Source organism: Canis aureus, chromosome 15 (genome assembly GCF_053574225.1).
Source record: "Canis aureus isolate CA01 chromosome 15, VMU_Caureus_v.1.0, whole genome shotgun sequence".
Lineage (NCBI taxonomy): Eukaryota > Metazoa > Chordata > Mammalia > Carnivora > Canidae > Canis > Canis aureus.
The window spans coordinates 61,681,184-61,707,678 of record NC_135625.1 but is presented as its reverse complement, the minus strand read 5'-3'; the positions used below and the strand labels follow the sequence as shown (position 1 = coordinate 61,707,678).

Here is a 26,495-nt window from a genome sequence, read left to right as displayed (position 1 = left end):
ACCTCCGATTTGCAAAGTTTCTTCTTTCCCTTTAATGCGGGGGAGGGCGGAGGAGGGCGGAGGACTAGGGAGTGAAGCGTCCAGAGGGTTGGGTGTTGTGTGGCAGGTGTGCCTCTCTCGCTGAGGCCAAGACAGAGATGGTCTCTGGCGTTCCAGGTGTCGCTCCTGGACCCGAGTGCCAGGACGGGGACAAAGGCCTCCTCAGCTCACAGCCGCCCGCCCAGGCCTCAGACCTCCACCGAGCCCAGCTCCCTCAAGTGCTGCCGCAGGAGCTGGACATTGTGCAACAGCTTCTTCTGGTGGCCAGCCAACGTGATGCCCAGGGCGGGCAGGTCTCTGGTGGGGAAGGAGTGGGTCAGGTCTGGGCCAGCTCCTCTGAGATCCCAGGTGGGACCCCTTAGCCTAGGGCCCAGAGGGACCCCCACCCCGGCCCTCCCTGCTTACTCCGAGCTGAGCTGAGCCACATCACTGAAGGTACAGAGACCAAACTTGGAGAAGTTGTCTTGGTAGCACTCTAGTCCGATAGCCAAAAGCCAGGCCTGGGGTGAGTCCAGAGAAGGAAAGTCCAGGGCCACAGGGTTCAGGAGGGCCTGGGAAGGTCTAAGTGGGGGAAGGGGGGTGTCAAAATCTCCCCTTCATCTTAGCCCCCTCTCCTCAGTTCGCTTTCCGGTTTGCATCTACCCTCCCTGGTTGTCCCGGGCTCCAGCCCCAATCTCCAGACCTGTCCCCAGGGCCCCCGTCAGCCTGCAGAGTGTCTGGCTTTCGGATCATCTTGTCAAATGCCGCCACCAGCTGGTCAAAATGAGGCCTCTGGGTACGGTCCTTCTGCCAAGTGTCTAGCATGAGCAGATGTAGTCCAGGAGGACAGCCTGGAGGTGGGGGAAGCCGGAACTCCTGCTCTATTGCATTTAGCACCTGGGGGTTAGTAGAAGAACATGGTGATGGGAAGAGATTGGTGGCGGAAAGGAGCGTTCCGTTAGGTCAGTGGGTGGGCTGGGATTGGGTGGAGCATGCGGTTGGAGGGGGGGGAAGGAAGCCAGGGAATTTAGAATCTGAGCGGATTAGAGAACTAAACTAAGAAGCTGAGCACGGACGAGCCTGTGAGGCTGGTGGGTTGGAGGATGGGGTGGGGAGCCAGCAATGTCTGCGTCAAGAGCTCACCTCCTGGTCACTCATGTCCCAGTAGGGCCGCTCTCCGTAACTCATCACTTCCCACATCACTATCCCAAAGCTCCAGACGTCGCTGGAAGTCGTATGTTTTCCGTGTGCAATGACCTCTGGGGCCGCCCAGCGAAGCATACAACCTGGGCCCTGGGCGGGGGGGAGGGTGAGAAGCAACGATAGCAATCACTGCGGCCGCGGTCACACGTGTCGAGCCGGGATGTCTGCCCAGGGTGCCCTCCTGGATGGCGCACAGGCGGGTTCCACTCCGACAGATGCCATGACACGCCAGCGGCGGTGGGCACCCCGGCCCCAGCTCCGCCTCCAGCGCCCTCTGCAAAAGCCTGAGCCTGCGGGGCTGTGCTCTCACCTGAGGACCGCGGCCGAGACGGGCCACTTTGCACACCAGGTGGCTGTTCACCAGCACGCTGTGGGCAGAGAGCGCGCGGTGCACGAAGGCGAAGCTGGACAGGTACTGCATGGCCGCGGCCACTCCCCGCTGCATGGCCACCAGCTGCAGGCTGCTGAACTGGCCCTCCCGCTGCTGAGGGGCCGGGGGCAGAGGTCAGCCAGCAGCAGCCGGCGGGGGGAGGGGGGGACCCCCAGCTACCGCATGCAGACCTCAGCACGGAAGGGCAGGGGCGTGGGGAATTAGAAGATGGCCTGGGAGTGAAGGAGACCGGGAGGTGGCAGCAAAGACAGAGGGCCCTGTCCCCTATCTCTGGGACGGCTGAGAACGGCAAAGCTCCCCGGACCCAAGGCCCCCCGCCCGCCCGCCCGCCGTCCCCAGGCCAGACCGACCCTGAGGAAGCTGTCCAGGGGGCCCAGCTCCATGAGCTCCGTCAGCACCATGAGGGGCCGGCTCTTGGTGACCACGCCCTCCAGCCGCAGGATGTTGGGGTGCTGGAATTGGCCCAGCACTGCAGCCTGGCCTAGAAAGGTCATCTGGAGGCTCTCGGCGCCTCCAGCCCACAGGGCCTGGATGGCCACAGCCTGCTCCCGCCGTCCCCGGGGCTGCAGGCGGCCCCTGCGGACTTCTCCAAAGGAGCCTGGGAGGACAGGTGGAGGTCAGGGGGTATTGAGGAAGGATGTGGGCTCTCGGTGTCCTGCCATATTTAGGAGCGATCCTAAACGCGGGGCTCCGGTCCCTCCCGTGCCCTTCCTCGGCCCCTGCACACCTGCCCCAATGACCTCCTCGATCTTGATATATGCAGGATCCACCTCCCGGGTAAATTCTCGGATGGCCTGGCAGGGGTCCTCATATGTGGAGGGATCGATGTAATACTTCACCCCAAGCCCTGTAGGCAAATGGGGTGCCTTATGCGTGGGTGGTACAAGGCCAGGCTGCCCACACACCCCAGCATGCCCTCCCACTTACAAAGGCAGGGCCGAGGAGTTCCCCTCGACCTCAGGGGAACCCAGCCTTGCCCCCTGTGCTCAGCCCCATCCGTGAGCATCCTCCTTCCCAATCCCGATCCCACACCTGGGCTGCTGTACTGCTGCAGTTGCTCTGTGTAGCCTGTCCCACGCCGCTTCCTGAGGACAAACCAGAGTCCTGGAGTGACACTCCCACTTTCCCCCTTTCGGCCCCCATGTGCACCATTCTCCAGCCAGGCATTTGTGGGGTGAAGGCTGCTGGATCCCTTCTTCCCGCCTCGCACCGGCCCAGGGGCAAGGGCCTGGTGATGGGAGGTGGGCTCTGGGGGCCGGGGTTTCTGCAGTGGGCTTCGGGGCTGCCACGATGTGGGGTTGTGCTGCGGGGTGAGTGGCGTGGGGACACGGCTGGGAGGGGCTCACCTCTGGAAGACCACGGCCAGCACGGTAATGGCTGCCAGCAGGAGGAAGGCCAAGGCCCCCAGGATGGACCCAATTACCAAGGAGAGTCTCTCCGGAAGCTGGGTGGACAGCTCACCTGAGGAACCAGCCACCCAGGATCACACGTGGGCAAGGCTTCACAAGCCTACACCCCTCCATGTACCCACTGACACCCACTTACACCCCCCATGCACCCACTCACGCCCACCTACACCCCCCATACACCCACTCACACCCATCTACACCCCCATGCACCCACTCACACCAACCTACACCCCCCATGTACCCACTCACGCCCACCTACACCCCCCCATGCACCTACTCCCACCCACCTACAACCCCGTGCACCCACTCACACCCATCTACACCCCCCATACACCCACTCACATCCACGTACACCCCCCATGCACCTACTCACATCCACGTACACCCCCCATGCACCCACTCACACCCACCGACACCCACCATGCACCCACGCACACCCACCTACACCCCCCATGCACCCACTCATGCCCACCTACATACCCCGTGCACCTACTCACGCCCACCTACACCCCCCATGCACGTACCTACACCCACCTACACCCCCTTATGCACCCACTCACACTCACCTACACCCCCCATGCACCTACTCACATCCACCTACACCCCCATGCACCCACTCGCACCCACCTACACCTCCCATGCACCCACTCGCACCCACCTACACCCCCCATGCACCTACTCACACCCACCTAAAGCCCCCCATGCACCTAGTCACACCCACCTACACCCCCCATGCACCTACTCATGCCCACCTACACCCCCATGCACCCACTCACGCCCACTTACACCCCCCATGCACCTAGTCACACCCACCTACACCCCCATGCACCCACTCATGCCCACCTACACCCCCCATGCACCTACTCACGCCCATCTACACCCCCAAGCACCCACTCACACTCACCTATATCCCCCATGCACCTACTCACGCCCACCTACACCCCCATGCACCCACTCACACCCACCTACACCCCCCATGCACCTACTCACGCCCACCTACTCCCCCATGCACCCACTCACGCCCACCTACACCCCTATGCACCTACTCATGCCCACCTATCCCCCTATGCACCCACTCATGCCCACCTACACCCCCATGCACCCACTCACGCCCACCTACACCCCCATGCACGTACTCGCACCCACCTACACCCCCCTTCACCCACTCGCACTCACCTACACCCCCATGCACCTACTCACACTCACCTACACCCCCATGCACCTACTCATGCCCACCTACACCTCCCATGCACCCACTCGCACCCACCTACACCCCCCATGCACCTACTCACACCCACCTACAGCCCCCCATGCACCTAGTCACACTCACCTACACCCCCCCATGCACCCACTCATGCCCACCTACACCCCCCATGCACCTAGTCACACCCACCTACACCCCCATGCACCCACTCACGCCCACCTACACCCCCATGCACCTAGTCACACCCACCTACACCCCCATGCACCCACTCACGCCCACCTACACCCCCCATGCACCTACTCACACCCATCTACACCCCGAAGGACCCACTCACGCCCACCTACAACCCCCATGCACCTAGTCACACCCACCTACACCCCCCATGCACCCACTCACACCCACAGACCCAGAGGCCAGCTGTTTTGCATGAGAGTATTCCCTACAGCCGCCTGCCCCACATGGCCTCTGGTCTGGAGGGTGCTAGATGAGGGTTCAAGGCCTGAGGGCCCCTGGGCCTCTCCTCACGAATCCCCCCACCCCCGGTGCTGCCTCTGCCCTATCCAGGCGTCCTCTCACCTTGAGGCAGCGTCTGGAAATAGACCTTGCCCCCATAGGGGCCGTGGCCTGCCGCTGTGCGCGCCCGCACCTGGAAGCCATAGATGTGGCCAGGGCTCAGCTGTGTCACGGTGGCCGTGTTGGTCTCGCTGGTCAGGGTGAAGGAGTGGGATTCATCTTCTGCCTGGGGGTGACAGCCACTCACTCCCTATTGCTCAGTCCCAGCCACCGACCCCTGCTCCCACCCTCCGGCGTCTGGCACCTCTCTGTCCTGGCCCTGGCCCACCTCCCGTCTCCCCCACCAGCCCTGCTGGGCACCCCCACCCCCCCACCTGGTCGTAGTAGCGGAGCTGATAGTCCAGGATGTTCCCGTTGGTCTGGTCAGGCTGCGGCCAGGACACTGTGATGCTGTTGGATGCCCGGCTCACCTGGTGCAACGCCGGGACTGCGGAGGGAACTGGGGTGGGGGAGGTTAGTGGGTGGGTTCCCACGGGCCCCGATGGGTGGCAGGAGGAGGGGAGGGCTCCCAAGGAGGCAGAGCAAAAGGCTCACCTGCGTGGCTGGTGCTGACATTGATGGCAGCAGCCTGGGGAGGGTCGGGGCTGAGCTCTGACACCCCGTTCACAGCCTGCACCTCCAAGATGTAGGGCACATGTGCCCGGAGCCCCCCAACCAACACTCGGCTCTCCGTCAGGCCCCTCTGGCGGGGGTCGAAGTGCACCTCGTCCCTGCAGCGGCGACAGGCACCCCCGCTGCCCGGGGCCGGCTCCTGGTGGCCTCCACACTCCTTGCACACCACGTTGAAGAGCAGGTCCCCTCGCCCTCCCAGCTCCTGAGGCAGGCGCCAGTGCAGCATGAGCACTGAGCCCTGCACTTCGAACCAAAGCTCCCGGGGAGCCGATGGAGGCCCTGGGGAGGCCGGTGGGGACAGTGGGACGGGCCAGGAGACGCAGGAGTGGTGGGGTGATGGGGGGAGGCGGGAGGCAGGCCAGCGTGGATGGGGTCCGGTGAGAAGGAGGTGAGTGGAGGGAAAAAACGAAAAGGAGAAAAGTCACTGCGAATGCAAACCAGCCCCACTGTAGTGCCCTCTGGCTCCCCTTCTCGGCCCACCCCTAGTCCTGTTTCCACCCCTGGGGCTGGTGGGGGACTCACCAGTGCACGGGGCCTCTGGGGGGTCTGAACTGGCCCTGTAGAAGCCCTCCAGGCAAGGGCAGATGGGGGCTGCAGGATCGGGGGCGTGGCTGCGGGCAGGGCACGGTAAGCAGGGGGTGTTCCCAGCCATGGCCTTGTAGGACCCCTCAGGGCAGGCTGGGGGCAGAATGGGGCAGAGACATTAGGCTCACCCCACCCTCCACCTCCTGAGCCCCACCACAGCCATCCCACAGACATGCCTCCAGCCTTCCATTCTCCAGGGCAATTTCTTCTGTCCCCCTGAGACCTACTGGCCACCCCCACCCCCACCCCTCCCCTTCCCTCTTTCTCTCCCTCAGGCAGATATTACTTCCATGGCCCGCATTTCCACTGATGGAAAAAGTGAGGTGCCTTGGGGGCTATGAGCAGGCCAAGCACCCCTAGAGGTGTCTGGCTTGATTGTGTGACCTCCCTGTGCAGAGGCCTTCCTCAGCCTCCGCCCTGCAAGCCGAAGGATTCCCCTTAGCTGGTCTCCACTGCCTTTTCCTACCTGCATCCTGGTCACCTGGCCCGGTGATGACCCCTTCCTAACTAGACGGCAAATGGGGACAAAGGACCCATCGCAAGATAACCCAGGAGTTTAACTCCCTTTGACCTCTATCACTACTCGGGCCTGCAGCCCTTGGATGCTCAGCATTGGCTGTGGAAGTCTCCAGAAGGCTCTAGAAATTGGAGATGAGCGCATGACACCAAACGTGTATGCTTTAGAAAGTAAATCTGGAGATAACAAGGGTCCTTTCCTAAATAGCTTATTCCTGACCTTCTGGGGGGACAAAAGGAGTCTGGAGCGTTCAGGAGAGGCGTGCCCAGGTTGGGGGCCAGGTGGGCAGGTCTGGAGCGGAGCCTCACCTTGGCAGGCCTTGTCTCCGCGGGCCGGCTGGTGGCCCGGCTGGCAGCGGCAGCCCCCGACGGCTACCATCCACTTGCCTTCCCCGTTGCAGTGCAGCCTGGGGGGGCTCCCCCCTGCCTGGCCCCCGCCTCCATCCTCCTCCGGCTCCGCGTGGGCCACACAGGTGCCCACGGCCGCCACCAGGGAGGCGCCCCCGGCCCCGCTGGCCTGCGTCTCAGGGAAGGAGGCGAAGGCGCGGAGCACGGAGGGGCAGGTGTAGGAGAAGAGCTTGACGGCCACGAGGGCCAGGCAGGCCCCGGTGTCCTGGAAGGCCACGTAGAAGCCGCGCTGCGTGAGCGGCCCGAAGCTCCTCTCCTTGACGTTGAGCTGCAGCCCGGCCCGCTGCCCGGCGCCCCGGGGCCCCACCGCCCAGGCCGAGGAGCCGGGGAAGCTCTCGTCGGCCGCGATGGTGTCCACCTTGGTCCAGCGCTTGAGGTGCCAGGCGGGGACGCTGTCGGGGCCGTCGGGCTCCTCCGCCTGGCGGTAGTAAAGGGTGAAGGTCTCCCGGCAGGTGCCCCCGGCCGCGCCCAGACTGGCACAGGCGCGCACGGAGAAGTGCAGGCGGATGTGGGCTCTCTGCGCCCCGCGCCGCTCCACGAAGTGTGTCTGCAGCCAGTTGTCCTGCCCGGTGCCCACGGGGGCCCCTGCCACGTGGCATGCCTCGAAGGTCCGGGTCAGGCGGCGCTGGTCGTCCAGGACGCTCACTTCATCCCACTGCAGGGAGGCGGGGTAAGGAGAGGGCGAGGTCCGGGCCTCTGGGGGGGCAGGAGCCTTATTCCGCTAGTCTCCACCCAGGGCTTCCTTCCCCAGGGCGCCCCCAACCCAGGGAGCAGGGTGGGGAGGAGCACCGGGTGGGGGATGAAAGAGTGACACTCACCCCACCTGGGGGGTAGGTGAGCCAGCCAATCTCAGATGTCTCTCCAGTGGTGTCCAGCAGGACCTCTGCCCAGAGACAAGAAGGGGCGCTCAGCGGCCAAGCCCCCCGCTAGTACTGCTCATCGTCACCCCATCCCTTGGGGAAACCAGAAAGATCCCTCCCTTGTCCTTTTCATTCACCAGCAGGGGCACAGCTGTCTGTCAGGAGCCTTTCTCTGGAAGCTTCCCCATTCCTTTCCCCTGCTTGACGTCTTCAGGCTTCTCAGCCTTTTCGGAACCTTTCCCATCCCCACCTGTGCTGGCAGGTGGGGGTTCTCCAGTCTTCCCTTCCCTCTTACCTTCCAGAGCCAGAACTGAGGACACCAGCACCAGGACCCAGAGACTGCACAGCATGCCCGCCGCTCTGCTCCCTGCCCGGGCAGCCCCCTCAGCAGCCATGGGGCATCTTCGGGGCTCCCACCATTGCCCTGGCCACCACCCTGCTCGCAGGCAGGGCTGCTGCTTTGTAAGCCTGGGGTCTGCAGCCAAGCTGGCTTCCTAGGGAGGCACATAGGACCAGAAGAGGCAGGTGGCAGGTAAGTACATTGCTACGTGGATGGCCCAGACTCCCAAACCTGACTCTCTGTCTCGTCCTACGGCTCTCAAACCACCCCAGCACCAACTACAGGGTAAGGGCCTGTCGGAAGCAGACTCTCTCCTGACCTGTGCCAAGTCCACCACCTTAGAGGGCCATCTAGTAGGTGAGTCTGTTCCTACGTCCTGCAGATGACCCATCTCTGGGCATCCCTTACAGCCCTCCCTCTTAGAGCATAGGATATAGTTCTAGGCCAATCTTACCCTTTTCTTCTGGAAGGAGCTATTTCAGTTCTTTCTTTTCATTAACTCTCCCGTCCTCTTCCTCCTTGAGCCACCCTGTATCAGAAGTCAGAAGATTCTTCTCATTAAAACAAGCAGAGTAGAAGCTACGCCTTCCGTTGGGACACACGATTCCCTCTCCCCAGCACCTCCTCCCTCACATCAGATCTGGACACTGAGAGGAGCCGCAGACGAGAGCTGTGGGGTGTGACGGATGGGAAGATAGGAGAACAGGAGCAAGAGGGACCTAGGCGTAGGTCCCTGCCACCCCATCTGATGAGTAAGCCAGCACAGAGTAGAGCCGCCTGGGTCTGGCATAACTACATTTTGTGAACAATGGTCCTCCCTCCACAAGGGCGCATTTCTTCTACAGCTTACAGAAAGATAAAAGTGTGCCTTCTATCTGTATCTGGGAAAAACGCTCCTGGTTTGCTCACAACTAGAGGACAGCAGCAGTGGCAGGCCACCTTGTCCTATGGGATTAATAGTGCACCGGGTTCAAGAAGGTATGTGGGATAGGCTCTCTATATCCACGGTGCTTACGAGTTCAAACTGGTGTGTCTTGTGGGAAGGACAGGTGGTGATGTCTACCTATCAGCTGCCCTTCCGAGAGCTTGCCCTTCAGGTGCCGTATCCTTGGATCTGTTTGCATGGATGTTCAAACAAGGATGGGTGTGGCTGAAGTGTTTGTAAGGGAAAAGACTGTAAAGTAGCCGTCCATCAATAGGAAGATATCCAATAAAGCATGGTACAACCTTACGAAAGGGCAAGGGCAGGTGTTTTTTTGCACTGATTATGAACATACTTTCCAAGGGAAAGCAGTCCATGCAGAACAGTGTAAAGTATGATCCCCACTGGTTAAGGTAAGAAGGCCATCCATATACAAGCACCCGCCTCCTCCAGCTCACAAGGGCATGACTGGGGGATGGGGGCCACAGTGAAGACCCAAATGGGTTCAGGCCTTCCTCTGTTCATTGGTCTAGAGATTAGTGGTGACCCATCTGTCCCCTTGGGACTGAGTCTCAAAAGTCCGTGAGTTGCATGAACAAGAGCAAGTCCATTCCATTTATTTCTGTTGAGGAGAAAATAAGAGGCAGGTTGTTCAAAGACATGATGCTGAGAGGGAGAACAAAGACAGGAGTTGAGAAATGGAGCCTATTTCCTCCATGACAGGTGCGGCCAGGCGACCCACAGCCATCCTGAAAGTTGCATGTTTCACGATGCAGTCCAAGCCAAACTATTAAACCATTTAACTTCGATAAATCAGAAAATCCTAATTTGGTTCCTGCTAATCTAATTTTTCCCAGTAACACTGGCTCTGGTGCAAGCCAAAGCCTTCGGTGTCCCTCCGCATGGTCATCACAAAAAGGCGCTGCTTTTAGAGCTGGGTGGGCTGATCACATGATGGGCACTCGCCCACCAGCCACTGCAGTTCACCTTCCCTGCCCCTAGAACCCTGCTTGCGAGGCGGAGTTTAACTTAGAGCATGTGGAGGCAAGCAAGAAGCATTTCCGGATCACCAAGTTGTATACCTTAAACCTACACTATCTTATATCTTATACATCAGTTGTGCCTCAATAAAGCCAGAAAAAAGGGAAGCATTTCCCTATGGCAAATTATTCCTAAGAAACAGAGGTTCTTTGCAAATACACTCCCGAATGATGCTAGCATCATTCACAGATGAAATGTTTCAAAGAAGAACAAGGAGACTGTGAAGTAAAAAAAAACACGGCCCCATCACTAATGCTGTTTAATAAATATCCTGAGGTAACGTATGCTGTAGGCACATCCCCCAAACGCTCAGTGGCTTAATTTGGAGACACACTTGACACACCAGGGCAGACCAGACTGTCCAGAGCCAAAGGGTCTTTAGGAATGCTGTTATCAAGAACTGAAAATGCCAGCAAAATGTCTTTAAACAATAAAAGCTATTATATCATTTGCTCAGCAGATATTCTCTAAAATAGCCTCTTTCAGTCAGAAGATGGATGGATCCTGGATTCTGTACAAAAAGAAAACTGTAAGCACTGTGTCTTCCTAAACTTATATCAAGACAAATAATCATGGAGAAGGCGTAATAAACACTTCGGATGCATCTCAATGAATTTTTTTTTTTTTTTTGAGAGAGAGAGACAGCAAAACAAGAGGGAAGAGATGTACTGCAGATCCTATCAGCTGTGCACTATGGAACATTCTAGAGGATGAGGAATGGCAAAGTATTTGCTTTGATGACCCACAACACAAGCAACACAGTCGCTTGTGGCTGCAGCAGGGCGTGTATGCATAGCCTCAGCATGCATCTTAATGACAACATGAAGCTGGCCTCTCTCCAGAGGATCCAGAAAAGAGCAAAAGCAATTAGGGAACATGTTAAAGCCACTCAGCTTCTGTCCTCAAGAGGCATCAGAAAGAAAAGAATTAAATGGAGACATGGTGTGTGGACTGCCGCTTTCATAATCGTTCACAATTTTTTACCAAGAACAAAGATGTTCATTAAAAAAAAAAATGGTGGAGGATTCTCAAGTGCCCAGAAGTGTTCCTTGCTGTTTGAAGGGACCTCTTTTAGATTTGAATCCAGAAGACCGAAGGTTATAAACAAGTTTCTTCAGGAAAAACAACAACAACAACAACAACAAAAAACCAAAAAACTGTGGTCGAGTGAGACTGGGAAGCGAGGTCAATCCCTGCTTATCAAACAAAACATAAATGCAAATCTTTTATTTTTTAATATATAAAAAGAACCTGGGTGTACCTCTACGGCAGGAATAAGAACAAGGAAGGACGAAACTTTAAGATACGGATGAAACTGCTGTCAGCTAATTCCTACCGCTGCAGATTCTTTTGAAACAAGTTTCAAAGGCAGAAATATAAGTGACAAGAACACGCAGCTCCATCCACATGCCTGGAATACTGAACAAGAGAGACTTAGAACTTGGTTTTCAAAGGTGCCTTCAGTGGTTGAGGCCTAGGACATCTGCGTGCGCTTAGTCTAGGGGCTCATCCTGGAAGCTGCTGAGTGCGTCCCTTCTGCAACACAGAGGGGGGCAGGCCTGCTTCGGATCCCCCTCTCCTCTCCAGCTCCTGAAAGGCATCGGTCAGTGCTTAGAAATCTTCTACCCCGTGAAAGAGCAGAAGACTTCTCTCAATCAGGAAAACATTCAAGTCTCAGATGTGTACATGGTTTTAAAAATACAACACACCAGAAGCAGCAGCAACGTGGATGGAAAATGGTAGCTCAGAAAATAAGACTCATTTCACAAAATTTCAGATGACAAAAATTGCATTCTATGACTTCACATTTTTTTTTTCTCAGCTTCTTCTCTACATATATCACTTTACATCTTTTTGCTCCAGTAGAGACACTGCATCTGCAAGCCTGCTACATTTCTTTGGTTTATAAAAATATGACAGTCCGTAGCCATCAAAATTGTGTTTTGTTTCCAGAAACTGGCAAAGATTAAAGATGTGTAGACTCTTAGCTTATAAATTGTAGCTTCTGAGTTCTGTTATCTATAAAAATGAAAGATTTAAAAATAAATTAAATGAGTAGATCTGTAGGAATTTAAAAAATTAACTGTCCTCAAATTGAAATGTTAAATGTGATAATTTTATCAACAAACTGAGATGGTTAAAAATAGTTTATGCACCTCAGTCCACAAAATGAGTTTTTTTAAAAAAATTAAGTAATATAAGCCAAATAAACTTGGAAGAAATGATGGCAGAAAATGTACCGGACATTAAAATTGGTTACTGCAAGAGGGAGAAATGAAGGATGGTGGGGGGGGGGGGGTATTAATTTTGTCTTATGTATATTTGAACAGGTTTTCATGTTACAATGAGCATATCTTATTTTTCCAATTAAAACAAAATCTCATAATTATCATCTAAACAAAAAAGAAGGAAAAGATTTTTAAAACCTAGACTAGCATAGCATATGTTTACATTTTATCGTCCCCTCCCAATGCTCTCTAGGTTTCAAAACAATGTAGAAATTTCCACGTATAAGGAGAAAGCAGAGATAAAGAGGCAGTAGGAGTTGGGAATGAATGAGCAAAATAACTTTTATCTCTGGATTTTCTTTAGGCTGCTCTCCAAAGAAGTTCAAATTGCCCCCACTGATAATATCAGGCTTCTCTTGCTCTGTGTTAAGCGAAGGACTGTGGCTTTAAAGGGACCAGGGAGACCAAGAGGGCTGTACACCGGGGACACATGACAAGGGCCTCGCTGCAAAGTGAGCCCAGGCCGGGACAGTCAGAGAGGCGAAGCAGGCTGCAGGGCCCGAGGGGGGACGGGGGTGGCAAGGAAGGTCCCAAGGGCAAAGGGGCCAGTGGTTAATGTGCGGTGTGGCTGCTGAGCTGGTCCTCACACCTGTTAGCCACAGGGTCAGCGTGGGAGGGGTCAGCACCATAGGTCCTGTCCTCTGTCCTGTTCTGCAGCTGTTAAACGCCCAGGAAATTCCAGTATAATCCTTGCTCAGCTTAATGCTGCTACCCTTTAATCTCCACCTTGGATATGGTCTCAGTCTCAGAGCTCCATCCGCCTGCCTTGAAAGGGATCCCATCAGCCCTTACAGAGGCATCCAGAGCAGACAGTGAGGAGGTGGCTGCCCTCCCGTGCTTCTAGCCCCTGCTGCCCTGGTTCGAGAAGCCAATTTGTGGATTACCTAGCAGAGGAGAGTCCTGTGTCCCCCGAGGCCTCCAGCCTCCAAGAATGTCCCCCAGAGCACGCAGATGCAGATGAATGTGCCTCCCACTCCCAGGCTGTGGAGCTGGGGGAGGCTTTTAAGATGCAGGCAGTGTCTGGGAGTGGCAGACAGCCACTTAGAATGAGCCACTCTGGCTGTGCACTGACCGGGGACATGCGTGGCTTTGGAAAAGGGCACAAGGGAGGGTGTTGGGACAGTCAGTACGTGTCTGTGAGAGATGAGCAAATGGGAGACCGCAGAAGCCCCCAGGAGCCGTGACCAGTGCCTGCTGGAGCAGGTGTGAGAGTGTGTAAGGGAGTGTGTGTGAGGTGAGATGGATATGGAGCAGCACACACGCTGGGAGAGATGTGTGTGTGTGTGTGTGTGTGTGTGTGAGAGAGAGAGAGAGAGAGAGAGAGAGAGAGCATGTACATCAGAGCAGAGCCAGAGAGCTCCCCATACTGGAGACAGATGCCCATGAGCCCTTCTCACCCTGGGTCTGTCCCTGCCCTACCCCGAGTCAGCCCCAGGCACTGCTGCTGCAGAAACATCTGGGCTGGGAGAGGGAGCTGACCAGGGGAGCAGAGAAAGAGGAACCTGAGGCTCCCTGCCCCCCAAACCCCACCATCCCCTTCCCCCTAGTGGGCAGGCCAGTAGGGGGACACAGGACTCAGGGCCCAGCTCAGGAAATGGTGATGAGCTGGGAAAGCAGCTGGTCCCGAGGAGGAATGTTCTTGCCCTTTCCATGCTCAGACCACCGCTGCCTGTTGCTCCTAGGCACTCCGGTGACACAGTGGTCACTGCACCCTGAGTGAACCAGCAGACTCCAAAGGAGTCCTCCTCCCTTGGCCACTGGGTAGGTACACGGAAGCCCCTGCCCTAATCTCCCCGCAAGGAGAAAGGTCCACTGCCCTGCGAGAACCAAATGTCCCCTCTGCTAGCACCCTCCACGAACCACGACTCTCAATCCTGCAATGCCCAGTACCTGGACGTTCCCCTGCATTGCCACCACCAACGCCAGAGCTCCTTCCCACCCAACCAGCGTCTCCCCTTCTAGAACCTGAGTCAAGTTCTCCTGGCGGGGCGGAGGGCCTGGCCCTGGTTAACTTATTGGGAACAGGCCCAGCCGCTTCTCTCCATGGGCACTGCCAGGGACATTACAACATCGGCTATGCTGGCCCCGAGCCAGCTCCCCCAGGGATGGGAGGAGTGAGGATGCCAGACAGCCAAGATTGGTGGATGGGGGTGTAGGGCAGGTAGGGCCAAGCACCCAGATGTAAAGAGCAGGGGGTGGAGCTGGGGCAGCAGCGCAGCCGACTTTGGTTGCAACTTGGGGGTTATGGCTGGGGAGCATGAACCAAGCCTTCTCTCCACTCCAAGGCTTGTGCGTGATAATGGGGGTTGGGGTGCGGGGGGGGGCCGCGGTGTGGGATCAACCTCCTTGCTCCTCCCAGCTCCGCGGGGATTGGAGAGATGCCACCGGAGTCATTAGGGTGGGCGATCCTCCTCAGAACGCGGGGAGTCCGGCCTTGGCGAGGGACCCCGACATCGGGACCCCCGAGCCGAGCGCGCGCGGTGGGCGGAGACGCGGCGGGGGGTCGCAGCGGCCGGGGTAACGGGGTCGGGGAGCCGGGCACCCGCCAGGAACCCGCCGCCCCGGCAGGCCCCCGGGCGTCCGCAGAGGCCCAGTCCGGGGGCCCCTCTACTTTCGCGAACCTTGGCGCTTCTGTCCCCGGGCGCGCCGCCCCACGGCCCCCCACCCCCCGGCACCCCGGGCTCACCTTCCGCCGCCGCAGGCTCCGCGGTCTGCGCCCCCCAGGCCCCGCGATGGGGCCGCGCCGCCCGCGTCTGCTCCCGGTGCGGGGACCCCGCTCCCGGCTCCCCGCTCCCCGCTCCCCGCTCCCCGCCGCCCGGTGCGCCGCCGCCGCGCGTCTCCGGGGCTCGGGGCCGGCCGGGGGCGGGGATGCTCTGCTCTGGAGGCGGGGCGCCCGGGGATGGCGCGGGGCCCGCCGCCCGCAGCTCGGCTCGGCGCGGGCAGGGGCGAGCGCAGCCCGGCCCGCCCCTCCGCGCCCCTCCCAGCCCGGCCCCTGCGCCCCCCCGCCTCCCCCTTCCGGGGAGCCGAGCCCGCCCTCCCGGCCTGGGCGGCGCTGCGCGGCGCGGGGCTCGCCCTCGGGGGCCCCGGAGGACGCGCTGCCGGGCTGCGGGGCGGCGGGTTCGAACCCCGGGCGGCGCGCGGGCTGCGGTCCCAGCAGCGAGGCGCCCAGCGCGGGGCGGGGCGGCCAGCTCGGGCCCAGCACCCGCGCCCTCTCCCCACCCCTGCTTCTCTGCTTCAACTCTAGGAACTAAACCCACTGTGTCAGCTCCTGCTCAGGTTTGCACTGAGGTGGGCGTGAGCTGGGAAGAAGAGAAAGAAGGAAAAGAAGGGGGTGGAGGGAAAGACAAACTGAGAAATCTCGGAGGGTTCCGGGGGTGGGGTGGGGAAGAGGAAGCGGCTGGGACTGTGTGTGTGTGGGGGGGGCATCTGGGTTATGAAAGTGGCCCTGGTGTAGCCCTACACTCGTCTGCCTCCCGGTGGGTGCCCCCGGATCTGGTCAACGTGGGGGCTTCGGCTCGCACCCTCCCCAAAGGGCCGGGAAGCCTGGGGCTCAACGGGGAAGGCCAGATGCGGGGCGCCTGCCTGGCTGTGCATTGCCCGGGCAAGTCGTGCACCTCCGGGCGCCTCCTCCCCCTGCCCCGCTCCCCGGGATGGGGGGGGGGGCACCTGAGGCCCTGGGAAGTGCTCAGCAGGTGCCTGGAGGGCTTGAGGAGCCGAGGGGCGCCGCCGGGACAAAGGTTTCCGCCCGCCCCTAACCTCTCCTCCCTCCGAGGACGGGATCTGGGGTCTATTGTTCGGGTCCTGCGGCGCGGGGCTGGGGCCTTCCCACGAAGTGCTGCTACCACCTGCTGGTTCTTTCCAGGAGCACAGGCGGCTGCTGGAGCTCCCTCCGGCCTCCCCCCCCCCCCCCCCCCCACCTCCCGGCTGCATCTTACTCTCCCACTTACTTCGTTTGTCCAAGTCGAGGTAAAGCACTCCCTGCAAACGGGCTGATCAAAACTGGTACTTAAGGAGCACTCAGAAACCAAGGAAAATTGTGAAAGAGATCCGTGAGCCAACAAGCACAATAAGCAAAACAATGCGACTCATTAGGAGGCACCTGGGAGAAACAAACAGGCTTTAATGAATTGGCTGAATGAGTGATGGAAACCGGCGGCTGAGCTGGTCCCGGCTTGGCAGAGGGATTGTTCACTCTGGAGATCTGCAGTCAACTAATAAGCCTAATGATGTTCAATGATTCCGCATTTGGGCACCTTTAATAAATCCACTTGCACTGGATTTATAGTCTAGCTATATCTTTGTTTCTTCCCCTTGCCCTGAAATTCACTGATGGAGAGCTGCCTTCCTTTCATTTCCAAACCAGTTCTCTCCGAGGCCTTGAAACACTTCTGCGAAGAAACCTGAATTTACATTGTCTGCGATATTATATAACTCATCCTAGTTACAGTAACAACAGGACTGCCAGAAAGCTTTGGGTAAATTGCAAACCTTTTTTTTTTTTTTTTAAAGCATCTGATGAAATTATGTTTAAAAAGTATCAGCAAAACAAAAACAGCAGTTACTTTATAAACCCCAGAAATTTTCAGTGGTAATTTGCAATGCATCATCTATTGACATTATAGTAAAAGTATTTATTCCTTTCCCTTGTCTGATAGAGCTCATTGTTTACACTGCCCGTAAAGTACCTATAATATGAAATTAAGTTCTTGTTGTTCCAGGCTTATGTAATGAGTATTTTTCTTTTGTTGATAACATTGGAGAGGCATCCAGTCTTCAAAGAAAGCTCCATTGTACTCAGGAAGCAAAGAGGTTTAAATATGTGATTACAATTGGCCCCGTATCATCATCTCCTATGTGTTAAACCAAGTTTTAAAGGTAGGTGGATAGCACAGAATGCATTGTTAAGTTATGCTGCCATCTGCAGCTATTAAAAAGCAAAGTAATGAATCCCTTTTTAAAGTTGAACATAAATCTTTGCTATAATTTGTTCAGAGCCTGGCACGCATCGGGTACTTAGAAGTGTTTTAGAATAAGTGAATAAAAAATAATAGTATTTAAACTTGTTCTGTGCTGAGGGGCAGGACCCAATAAAGTCTGTGGCTCACAGAATTCATTATCCTGAGACACAGTCATCTATAATGTGAATTTGGAGCCAAAAGAAGCTCCAGAGAGCGCAACGCCAGGTGGCTTGGGATGGGCCTTTGATTCTGCCTCTTTGCCTTGTCTGTTTTTACTCCTTCTCAGGCTTTTCCATTTCCACATCTTTTAAATCCCCAAGGATGCTCAATTTCTTCCTTCTTCCTTATTTCCCTGTAGAACGACTAATGCAAGCCGATGTTATTATAAACAAAGAGCTTTATAAGTAATTTCCATGATTAGCATTCTAGTAAAAATCAGTAAAGGAATTTGCAAAACCCCCAGATCTCTTATCCTGAGACATTAGTTTTGGCTCCATGTACACAACCTCACAGGGACCCAGGCACCTCCCCAAACTGTCTTGAGGTCCTGTGGCCTCTAAGTACGGTTTTATTCCCCAAAAGCTGGTGTCTGATATCCAAATATTTTGCCCAATAAAAATGTCAAGTGCCCATTTATCCAATTCAAACTCCCCCCCCCCCCCATCCAGAAACTTCTAGAGCATTCTAGGGTTTTCCTACAGGACAGGTTTGTTTGAAGGACAAACCTAGTCTGCAAGTGATTTTTATTTTATTTTTATTTTTTATCTTTTTTAAGATTTATTCATTTATTTATTCATGAGAGGCAGAGACACAGGCAGAGGGAGAAGCAGGCTCCATGCAGGAGCCTGATGTGGGACTCGATCCAGGGGCTCCAGGATCACACCCTGGGCTGAAGGTGGTGCTAAACCACTGAGCCACCCAGGCTGCCCTGCAAGTGATTTTTAGACCAATGGTGATTGATATCCTGGATGCTCACTGAAAGTGAGTGATCCTCAAAGTTCCCCAATGCGAGCCTTACACTTTTGAGTGTAACCTTAACCATAACCTTAACCAACCTTAACCAAGCAGTAATCATAAGGCATTCAGAAGCATTAGTGCACAGAGAGAAAAAGGAGGGCTCTTGTCTCGTAACAGAATGTTTTCTCACTTAGAGATTGGCTTCAGCTGCTTGAGACAGGAGCAGAGTTGTACAGAACAAATGCAAAAAGTTGGACAGCCATGGTTTAAACAAATCGAGTGATCCAGGAATGCTATGCAAGCCCCAGGTCAACAAGACTTAGGTTCTTATAATTCCGTCTTCCAGGACGCCTGGTTCTCCGGTTCTCTACATGTGAGCAGAGCTCCAGCTGTAATGCCTGTTAGCTTCAGCTCAGAAAAAGAAGATGGACACAAAACCAAGAGCAGAGCTTTGGCTGAGCTAGCACCCTTTAAAGGACCTTTCTGGAATCCCCACCCCCCTGCCCTCTCCTTGTATTGATTGGCCAGGACCCTGTTGCTTGACCACCCCTGCCTGAAAGGGACAGGGAAATGCATGCTGCACCAAATAAAATTCAAGTTCTGTTTGTGAGAGAGGAGAAAGAATATTGGACAGGCGGCCAGCAGGCTCTGTCACAAATGAGCAAAGATGATCACAGTTATGTGTATCTTTGCCTGCAATCTAGAAAAACAGCAGCTTTTTGTAGGGCATCTTTGCTGGTTATTTTTCTCCCGGGCCATCATATTTAATGCATCTTTTTAATGCTCAAAGGTGATTCCTAGGAAGTTACTGTAGTGAATGGAAATGCTAAGAGCTTCCCATCACTAAAATAACTATGACATCATCTCAAAAGAAAAATAATAAATCCCCCGCAATTACTCTTATAAACACTCAGAGTTGGAAATATTCTACATTTTTTTTAACATTCTACATTTTAATGGGAACCGGGGCAGTCCCCATGGGCAGGACAGGGTTGATAAGCACTGCATGCCACTTCCTTTGTTTGCTGTGTCTTCGTTCTTCAGATCCAGACAGGAGATGTGATGATCCACAACATGGAGCAGATGATGCCCTCGTCTGCTCTTCTCACCACATGCAGTCTCGTCCTCTCACTCTGGTCCTGGATGGTGTTCTCTAAAAACACCTGCATCCCCCTAAACGGGAAAGGTGATCTGTGTGACTGCAAGATTTGCCTCCAGCCCTAGATGTGGCTGGAACATCTTCTGGTTGTTGGACTGTGCGGGCGTTCCCTGTCTTAGATGGTAGTTCTCTATACATTTATACAGGATACTGGAATCTCTCACATCAGACCTTGAAGCACCAACAAAGGAACAAGTCAATATCAAGAATGAGTAAACAACACCCCCAACAAAACTTGAGCCTTTTAAGAAATCTGAGGAAAAGTAGAAAAGGAGTAATGGTGTAAGAGTTTAAAGAACATGTTTTCACCTTATATTCTTGCTGAGTTAAAAGCAGACTCAAAAAACTATTTTAAAAGGTTGGAATAAAAAAGGAGTGGGAAAAAAAAAAAGAGAAAAGCACAATAGCCAAAATAAAATCTTAGTCATGCAGAAAGAAAAAAAATGACAAAACTCTGGGAAAAAACAAACCATGTTACATTACATGAACCTGGAAGGCTCAAGAAATGAGACATCAGTTGATTAGTTTTTAAATAACAGAGAAGGTAAAAGGTTTGTAAAATACAGTAGGGAATTCTAACCTTAAAATAACAATAATTCCAGAATGGGAGAGATCAAATACACAAAAAGGAAAAAAAAAAGAAAAAATTAACAAAATTTATTTCAGCATCTGGCACATATTAAGAACTTAACAAATATTTATTAAATAGTTGAATTAAGTAAAAAAAAATCATGAGACTGAAAATATAGAGATTTTGCCATTTTTATGCAAAACTGAAAAGCAAAAATCAATGCCAACAAACATTCTGGGGAAAGTTTTCCAGTGAATACCTTATGTTATCCACACACACACAGTATTTATATTTAACAATAGTGAAAATCAAGATGCCTTCCTGTTTCTTCTCTGGAGCATTGATTAATGAGAAGGTAGTCAATAATACCTTCAGAGTTTTTAGAAGGAAAGTATAACACTATTGGTCCATTTCTCAAAAGCCATTCTCAGCTCTTCTTAGCTCCCCACAGGATTGAGGTGAGGGGCTAAATATCTGCCCTCCCGGCCTTTCTTACAGTTAGGGGTGGATACCAAACCTGACCCTGGTTCTTGAGAAGAAAACAGAATGCTGACAGCACTTCTGAGAAAGCCTTTGGATTTCTATAAAGAGCTGGAGATTTGACCGATGTGGCTCTTTTGCCTCCGCCTCACTTTGAAACCCTCCCTTGGACATTGTATAGGGATATTGATGCCATAAAAAACTTAGTGACTGAAAACAACACAAATATTACCTTACAGTTCTGGAGTTGGGTCAGAAGTTCAAAATGTGGCTAAATTGGGCTTAAAAAAATCAAGGTGAGGGGCACCTGGGTGGCCCAGTCTGTTAGGCGTCTGTCTTGGGCTCAGGTCATGATCTCAGGGTCCTGGGTCAAGCCCCATACCGGGTTCCCTGCTTAGCAAGGAGTCTGCTTCTCCCTCTCCTTCTCCCCACCCCTCTCCTTTCTCTCTCTCTGTCAAATAAATAAAATCTGTTTTTTAAAAAAATCAAGGTGTAGTAGGGCTGTGTTCCTTGTCCAGGCTCTAGGGAGAATCTGTTTTCTTGCCTTTTCTAGTGTGACTTCTAGGGTCTACTGCATTCCTTAACTGATGTTCTCTAAGCTCAAAAGCCAGTAACGTTGGGCTGAATCATTTTGCTGACTCTCTCCTGTCTCCTTCTCCCACTTCTAGTAATAGTGAGTCCACCCAGACAACCCAGGATAATCCCTCTACCACAAAATCAGGTGATAAGCAGCCCTAATTCTATCCGCAAACTTAATTCCCCATCACTATGTAAACCAGCATAACATCCTAATTCCAGGGATTAGGATATGGATATTTTGGGGGATCCCCCCATTATTCTGCCTACCACAGACATGATGCTGGAGCGTCAGTGTCCATATTGGCACTTGAGCCAAAGCCGGCAACGACATATACTTTTTATGTTACGTGAGAAAAAATAAACATCTGTAATTGTGGAATTTTTTTTTTTTTTTTTTACCTGTAGCTTCATACAGCTGTATTGGGTTAGACTCAAACATTACATCCCCAACTAAGGGCTTATTCTTTTTGAACATCAAGCTGGGGTCGTTCTCAGATCTGTAAATTTTTGGAAGATTTACCACTCAAGACTGTTTTCCAGCAAGACACACAACAAATGTACTCTAAATAATTAAGAGATGAATAAGCAATTGCATTCTTCATTAGGGAGGTTGTGATTGAGAAAAAGTGGCTATAATCACTGAAACTATCTAAAATTGTAGGATAAAATTCTAGGATAAGTAAAATACAAAACAAAATATAAACTTGCAAAACACTAATAACAACAGGAAAATTCAGTAATTGAGGGTAATTATGGCAACCGAAGAAAAATACTCAATGTAAACATAAAAAGAAAGTCTTTTTTTCTTAAAGGAGATTTTAACTCCAATTTAGCAGCCTGCAAGATATGAAAGGGAGATAGCAAAGATGAGGATATCATCGGTGTTAATTTCCTTGATGCCCATCAAAGGAAGTCAATAGTTATTGTTGACATAACTAGGCAAAAAGATTATCTTTTAAAAAGAGTGTTAACCTTACAAATCAGAGATAAAAGCTAAAAACAAATGGATATATTTCATTCATCCAAGGAAAAATAGATAAAAAATCACAAGGAAGCATTAAAACATAGAAAGGATAATTAAAGTGACAGATGTCAAGCGTAGTACAATGTCCTAATAAGCATAATATTCTAGAACAATTTCTATGGTAAGTCAGTGGAATAAGTACGCTGTGAAATTTCCTCATGCAGCAAGTAACAGAGTCTCTTCCACATTTTATAATACACTGAAATGAACTATTGTCTCTTGCATGCCTAAAAATATTTATATAAATGAGACAGTATTTGGAGAAACTTGACCCTTTTCTCTCAGATGAAAGTGGAACTATTGGTGATAGTACAAAATAATACTGTTAAAATTAAATATATAATTTTGAAATATTTAAACCAAGGAATTAAAATACACACACACACACACACACACACACACACACCAGGAAGGAGAAAATTGCCATCTTTTCTGTTTCCCACCTTCCCTCTGATTTCATCCTTGCACCCTTATAACCCAAAGAGAGATGGGAAGATGATGTTGACTTGTCTACAGAATTGATGGTTGTTTTGTTTTGTTTTGTTTTTAGGATTTTATGTATTTATTTGAAAGAGAGAGAGCTCACAAGTGAGGTGAGGAACAGAGGGACAAGTAGACTCCCTGCTGAGAAGAGCACCAGCTGCAGGGCTTGATCTCAGGACCTGGAGATCATGACCTTAGCTGAAGACAGATACTTAACCCACTGAGCCACCCAGGTGCCACTGATTAGGTTCTTATAAGCAATAACTTCCAAGCTCATTCCAGTCTTTGTGTAGCTAAAGTAGCAATCATGAAAAGAGATAACACTTAGAAATGAGCTTCCTTTTTATTATAATATACCCAAGAGGATGCAGTGTGAAGGTGAGAGATGATTTTTTTTTAAATCGTAGTATAGTCACATTCAAATTCAAACAAAATATAGGCTTAAAGACTTTAATCACTTTATTTTTTTAAGATTTTATTTATTTGACAGAGAGAGAGAACGTGCAAGTAGGCAGAGTGGCAGGCAGAGGGAGAGGGAGAAGCAGGGACCTTGATGTCTGCGGGGCTCAATCCCAGGACTCTGGGATCAGGACCTGCTAAATTGACTGAGCCACCCAGGTAGGTGCCCCAAAAGTTTAATCACTTTAAATTAAAACATGGAATTATTTCTGTATTGGAAGATAGAGTTCACTCCTTAACTGGATTATATTCGTTCATTCCACTGAAAGTAAATTAATGACAAAAAGACATTTGACGTGTAAAATGTTAAATAAAACTAATAAAAATTACAGAAATTTCCCATATTAACTCTCATTAAATCTCTACTGACAATACCAACTTCGCTCTTCCTCTCTCCCGCAGTCTTATTGCCCAGAAGCAGCTTTGCTAACACTGCTCTTCATAATAGTGTAATTACTCATTTTATTACAGGCAAGGTGGGCTTCACTAATTGTTAGATAATTAGGTTTTTCCTCCTTATAATTTTGTTCTGTACTATCTATGAGAATTAATGTTTGGCCTTGTGAGTTGCGCTTTTCTGAATCACTGCTACCTGTTGGATACTAGAAGAAAAAAAAAGTGGCATAGTAATGATTCATGTTGGTTATAAGATGAAGAAGGAAAAATGGGTTTAGTATCACCTTCTTTATTGTTCTCTTAGAGGCCCCAGAGTAGAGTAAATAATTCAGGATTCCCCCCAAAGGAGATTTTTAAATGCCAGATTAATTTAGTGTAGTATATGAAAGAGGAATAGAAAAATAATACATTCATGCATGCATTTCTTAAAAAGAAAATCATACTTTTGCTCAAACTACCTAGGGAGACTTTCTGTCTTTGGTCAGCTAGTTACCTCCTGTTTATTCTTAAAAATCTCAGCTCACAGACCAGAAATAAATCCTCACAAACATGGTCAACTGGATGTATACATGCAAAAGACTGAAGTTGGACCTTTATATTATAGCAGATACAAAAATTAACTCAAAATGCAGCAAAGACCTACACTTAAGAGCTAAGACTATAAAAATCTTGGAAGAAAACAATTGGGAAAATCTTCATGCCATTGGATCTGGCAATGATTCCATAGACATGATACCAAGAGCAGAGGCATCAAAACAAAAAGCAGAGGAATTGGACTTCATCAAAATTAAGAACTTTTGTTCTCCAAAGAACACATACGGATTACCAATAGGCACATAGAGAAGATGCTCAACCTCGTTCATCAGTCAGGGAAATGCAAATCAAAACCGTAATACGATATCACTTCACCCTTACTAGGATGGCTAGAATTTAAAAACTGGACAATTACCAGTCAATACTGAGGATGTGGAAAAATTGGAACCCTCATGTATCACTGATGGGATTGCTAAATAATGCAGCACCCGTGGAAAACAATTAGTCGGTTTTCTAAAAAGCTAAGGTGGAACTACCACATGAGCCAGCGACTTCACTCCTAGGTATAGATCCAAGAGTCCGAAGCAGGCACAGAATAGATGTTTGTATGCCCATGTTCATAACAGCGTTCTTCACAATAGCCAAAAGGTGGGAACAATCTAAGCATCTGTTGATGAATGGATAAACAAAAATTGGTATAAACACATGATGGAATATTATTCAACCAGAAATAGGAACCATATTTTGAGGTATGCTACACAGATGGACCTTGAAAATATTATGTGTAGTGAAATAAACCAGATCCAGGACACATACTGTATAATTCTAGCTTTATAGGGTATCTAGAATAGGCAAATTCATAGAGACAGAAAAATAGAATAGAGGCTACCAGGGACTGGGATGGGGAGGGGTTATTGTTTAATAGGACAGAGTTTTTGTTGGGGAAGATGAAAAAATGTTTGGATACACATAGTGGTGCTAATCACATAGCATTGTGAATGTATTTAATGCCACTGAATTGTGATTAAAATGATGAATATTGAGTTACATATATTTTTACTACAATTAAAAAACCCACCTCAGCTCACAGATTGCTGTTTCAGGAAAACCTTCTGAAATCCTATTACACTCACAGGGTTTGTGTTTTTTTCTTTCATCATATTTACTCTTGTGCGTAAATATGTATTTATTTGTGTCATTTTTGAGAATGTCTTTCTCTTCCCGAGACCATGGGCTCCATAATGATTTCCATCTCAGGCTTGGTTACTTATCTCCGGACAGTGTCTAGCCCATTGAAATAATTTGGTATAAAAGCTTGTATTGGATGAATGCTCCTAGTGTTAGAGGACACTACACTACAATCTTGAGTATCACACACATTGCAATTATCTAAATCTTTCTTAGCCATGACATTTGTAAAGTTGACTAAGTTTAATAGGTCATATAAAAATATCATTTAGCAAACGTGGCGTGACGAGGCCACACACAAACACAGGGCAACAAGTCTAATTATTCTATTGTTACATCACGTAATTATCCATGATCAAATTATAGATTGTAGAAGGGATAATTATTCCTAATGGCGTTCAAAAGCCATCATTTTCTTTCACTCGAATTTAGTAGGAACTGAGTGAGGTAGCTAACTAGCAAAAGGCACAGAAACACATTCTGATTTTTGGTAATTCATTCTGAAGACGAATAATCATGGCACATGAAGTTTCCTATGAGAATCTATGTGCCTTGTGATGGATTTCAAATAAACTAGCAGAGCAGGACGTATTATAGAATTCTATACCCAATAGCCTGCAATAGCTTTTCACACAATTGCTAATAGTTTAAGAGTTGAACGATAACAAAAAAGAGTGAGATTTGCTCTTCTTTTTCTTTTTCTTTTCTTGTTTGACTCAAAAAATTTAAGATTTTAGGATAGCTTCTTTGGTGAATGCCTTAGATTCTGAATACCCTGAAGAAGATTGACTTCTGAGAACACCCAGGAGAAGAGTGACAAAAGTTTATCCTATCAGCATATTTACAAGCAACTCTCCTTCTACTTTACTTTTTCTTTTTTTTCCCTTTCTTCTTCTTTTTCTTTTCTTTCTTTTTTTAGTAGTGATAGTAGAAAGGATGGTGGATTCAGTGCTACTTAAAATGGGGAATTACTCTAGTTCACATTAATTATATTGACATTATTTTACTGTGTGTCCATTCCTATGTGATCTGCTTTGTTACTGATAAGTGTATTCTTCACTTACATCACTTAGTCTATTTTTCCAAAGGAAAACATTTTCATGTCTTTGTAAATAAATGATTAAGGCCTTTAAGACTGTTTTTGTTGAGACTGGTAAGTTTGTGTATGATTATGATGTGTGCCTTTCTCTGTGATCTATGGTTTTTCCATCTGCTAAATGCCATTGAATAATTTTTTAAAAAAAGACTGCTAAGAAACTGGTTGGCAGAGAGACAACATTCAAGCAATAGCAGTTAGTGTCATAAGACAGTGTTTTTGGTTTTTTCCTCTGAGCAGC

General features: G+C 50.8%; 1 protein-coding gene and 1 long non-coding RNA gene across 7 annotated transcripts; one reads left to right on the top strand and one right to left on the bottom strand.

Annotated features, from left to right (window-relative positions):
* Positions 1-8: 8 nt before the first annotated feature.
* On the bottom strand, positions 9-15,241 carry EPHB6 (EPH receptor B6). 6 transcript variants are annotated; one of them, XM_077850215.1, is made up of 19 exons: positions 15,057-15,233; positions 11,344-12,101; positions 8,574-8,648; positions 8,075-8,273; positions 7,738-7,802; positions 6,821-7,574; positions 5,933-6,088; positions 5,333-5,689; positions 5,113-5,237; positions 4,802-4,964; positions 2,959-3,073; positions 2,645-2,697; positions 2,340-2,459; positions 1,963-2,210; positions 1,532-1,705; positions 1,162-1,311; positions 722-915; positions 445-600; positions 9-336 (listed from the first exon to the last, which is right to left on the bottom strand). In XM_077850215.1, exons 4-19 carry the CDS (start codon positions 8,172-8,174, stop codon positions 228-230), a joined length of 3,039 nt encoding a protein of 1,012 aa, XP_077706341.1. In that variant the 5' UTR covers positions 8,175-8,273; positions 8,574-8,648; positions 11,344-12,101; positions 15,057-15,233; the 3' UTR covers positions 9-227. The 6 variants fall into 6 exon arrangements, with proteins under 6 accessions (XP_077706341.1, XP_077706342.1, XP_077706343.1 ...); XM_077850216.1 differs by having other exon boundaries at positions 11,494-12,101; XM_077850217.1 differs by having other exon boundaries at positions 11,792-12,101.
* Positions 15,242-15,548: 307 nt separating this feature from the next.
* On the top strand, positions 15,549-21,005 carry LOC144284997 (uncharacterized). Its single transcript, XR_013353379.1, has 3 exons — positions 15,549-16,845; positions 17,131-17,245; positions 18,632-21,005. It is a non-coding gene; the product is annotated as an uncharacterized LOC144284997 (long non-coding RNA).
* Positions 21,006-26,495: the final 5,490 nt, after the last annotated feature.

What these genes read in the sequence shown, in the direction of transcription:
- EPHB6 (XM_077850215.1), bottom strand. Translation starts at nt 8,174, where the DNA reads ATGGCTGCTGAGGGGGCTGCCCGGGCAGGGAGCAGAGCGGCGGGCATG. An exon ending in CTCAGTTCTGGCTCTGGAAG is followed by an intron (nt 7,803 to 8,074) that starts GTAAGAGGGAAG and finishes GTCTCTGGGCAG; the next exon opens with AGGTCCTGCTGGACACCACT. An exon ending in GCAGCAGTACAGCAGCCCAG is followed by an intron (nt 2,460 to 2,644) that starts GTGTGGGATCGG and finishes ATTTGCCTACAG; the next exon opens with GGCTTGGGGTGAAGTATTAC.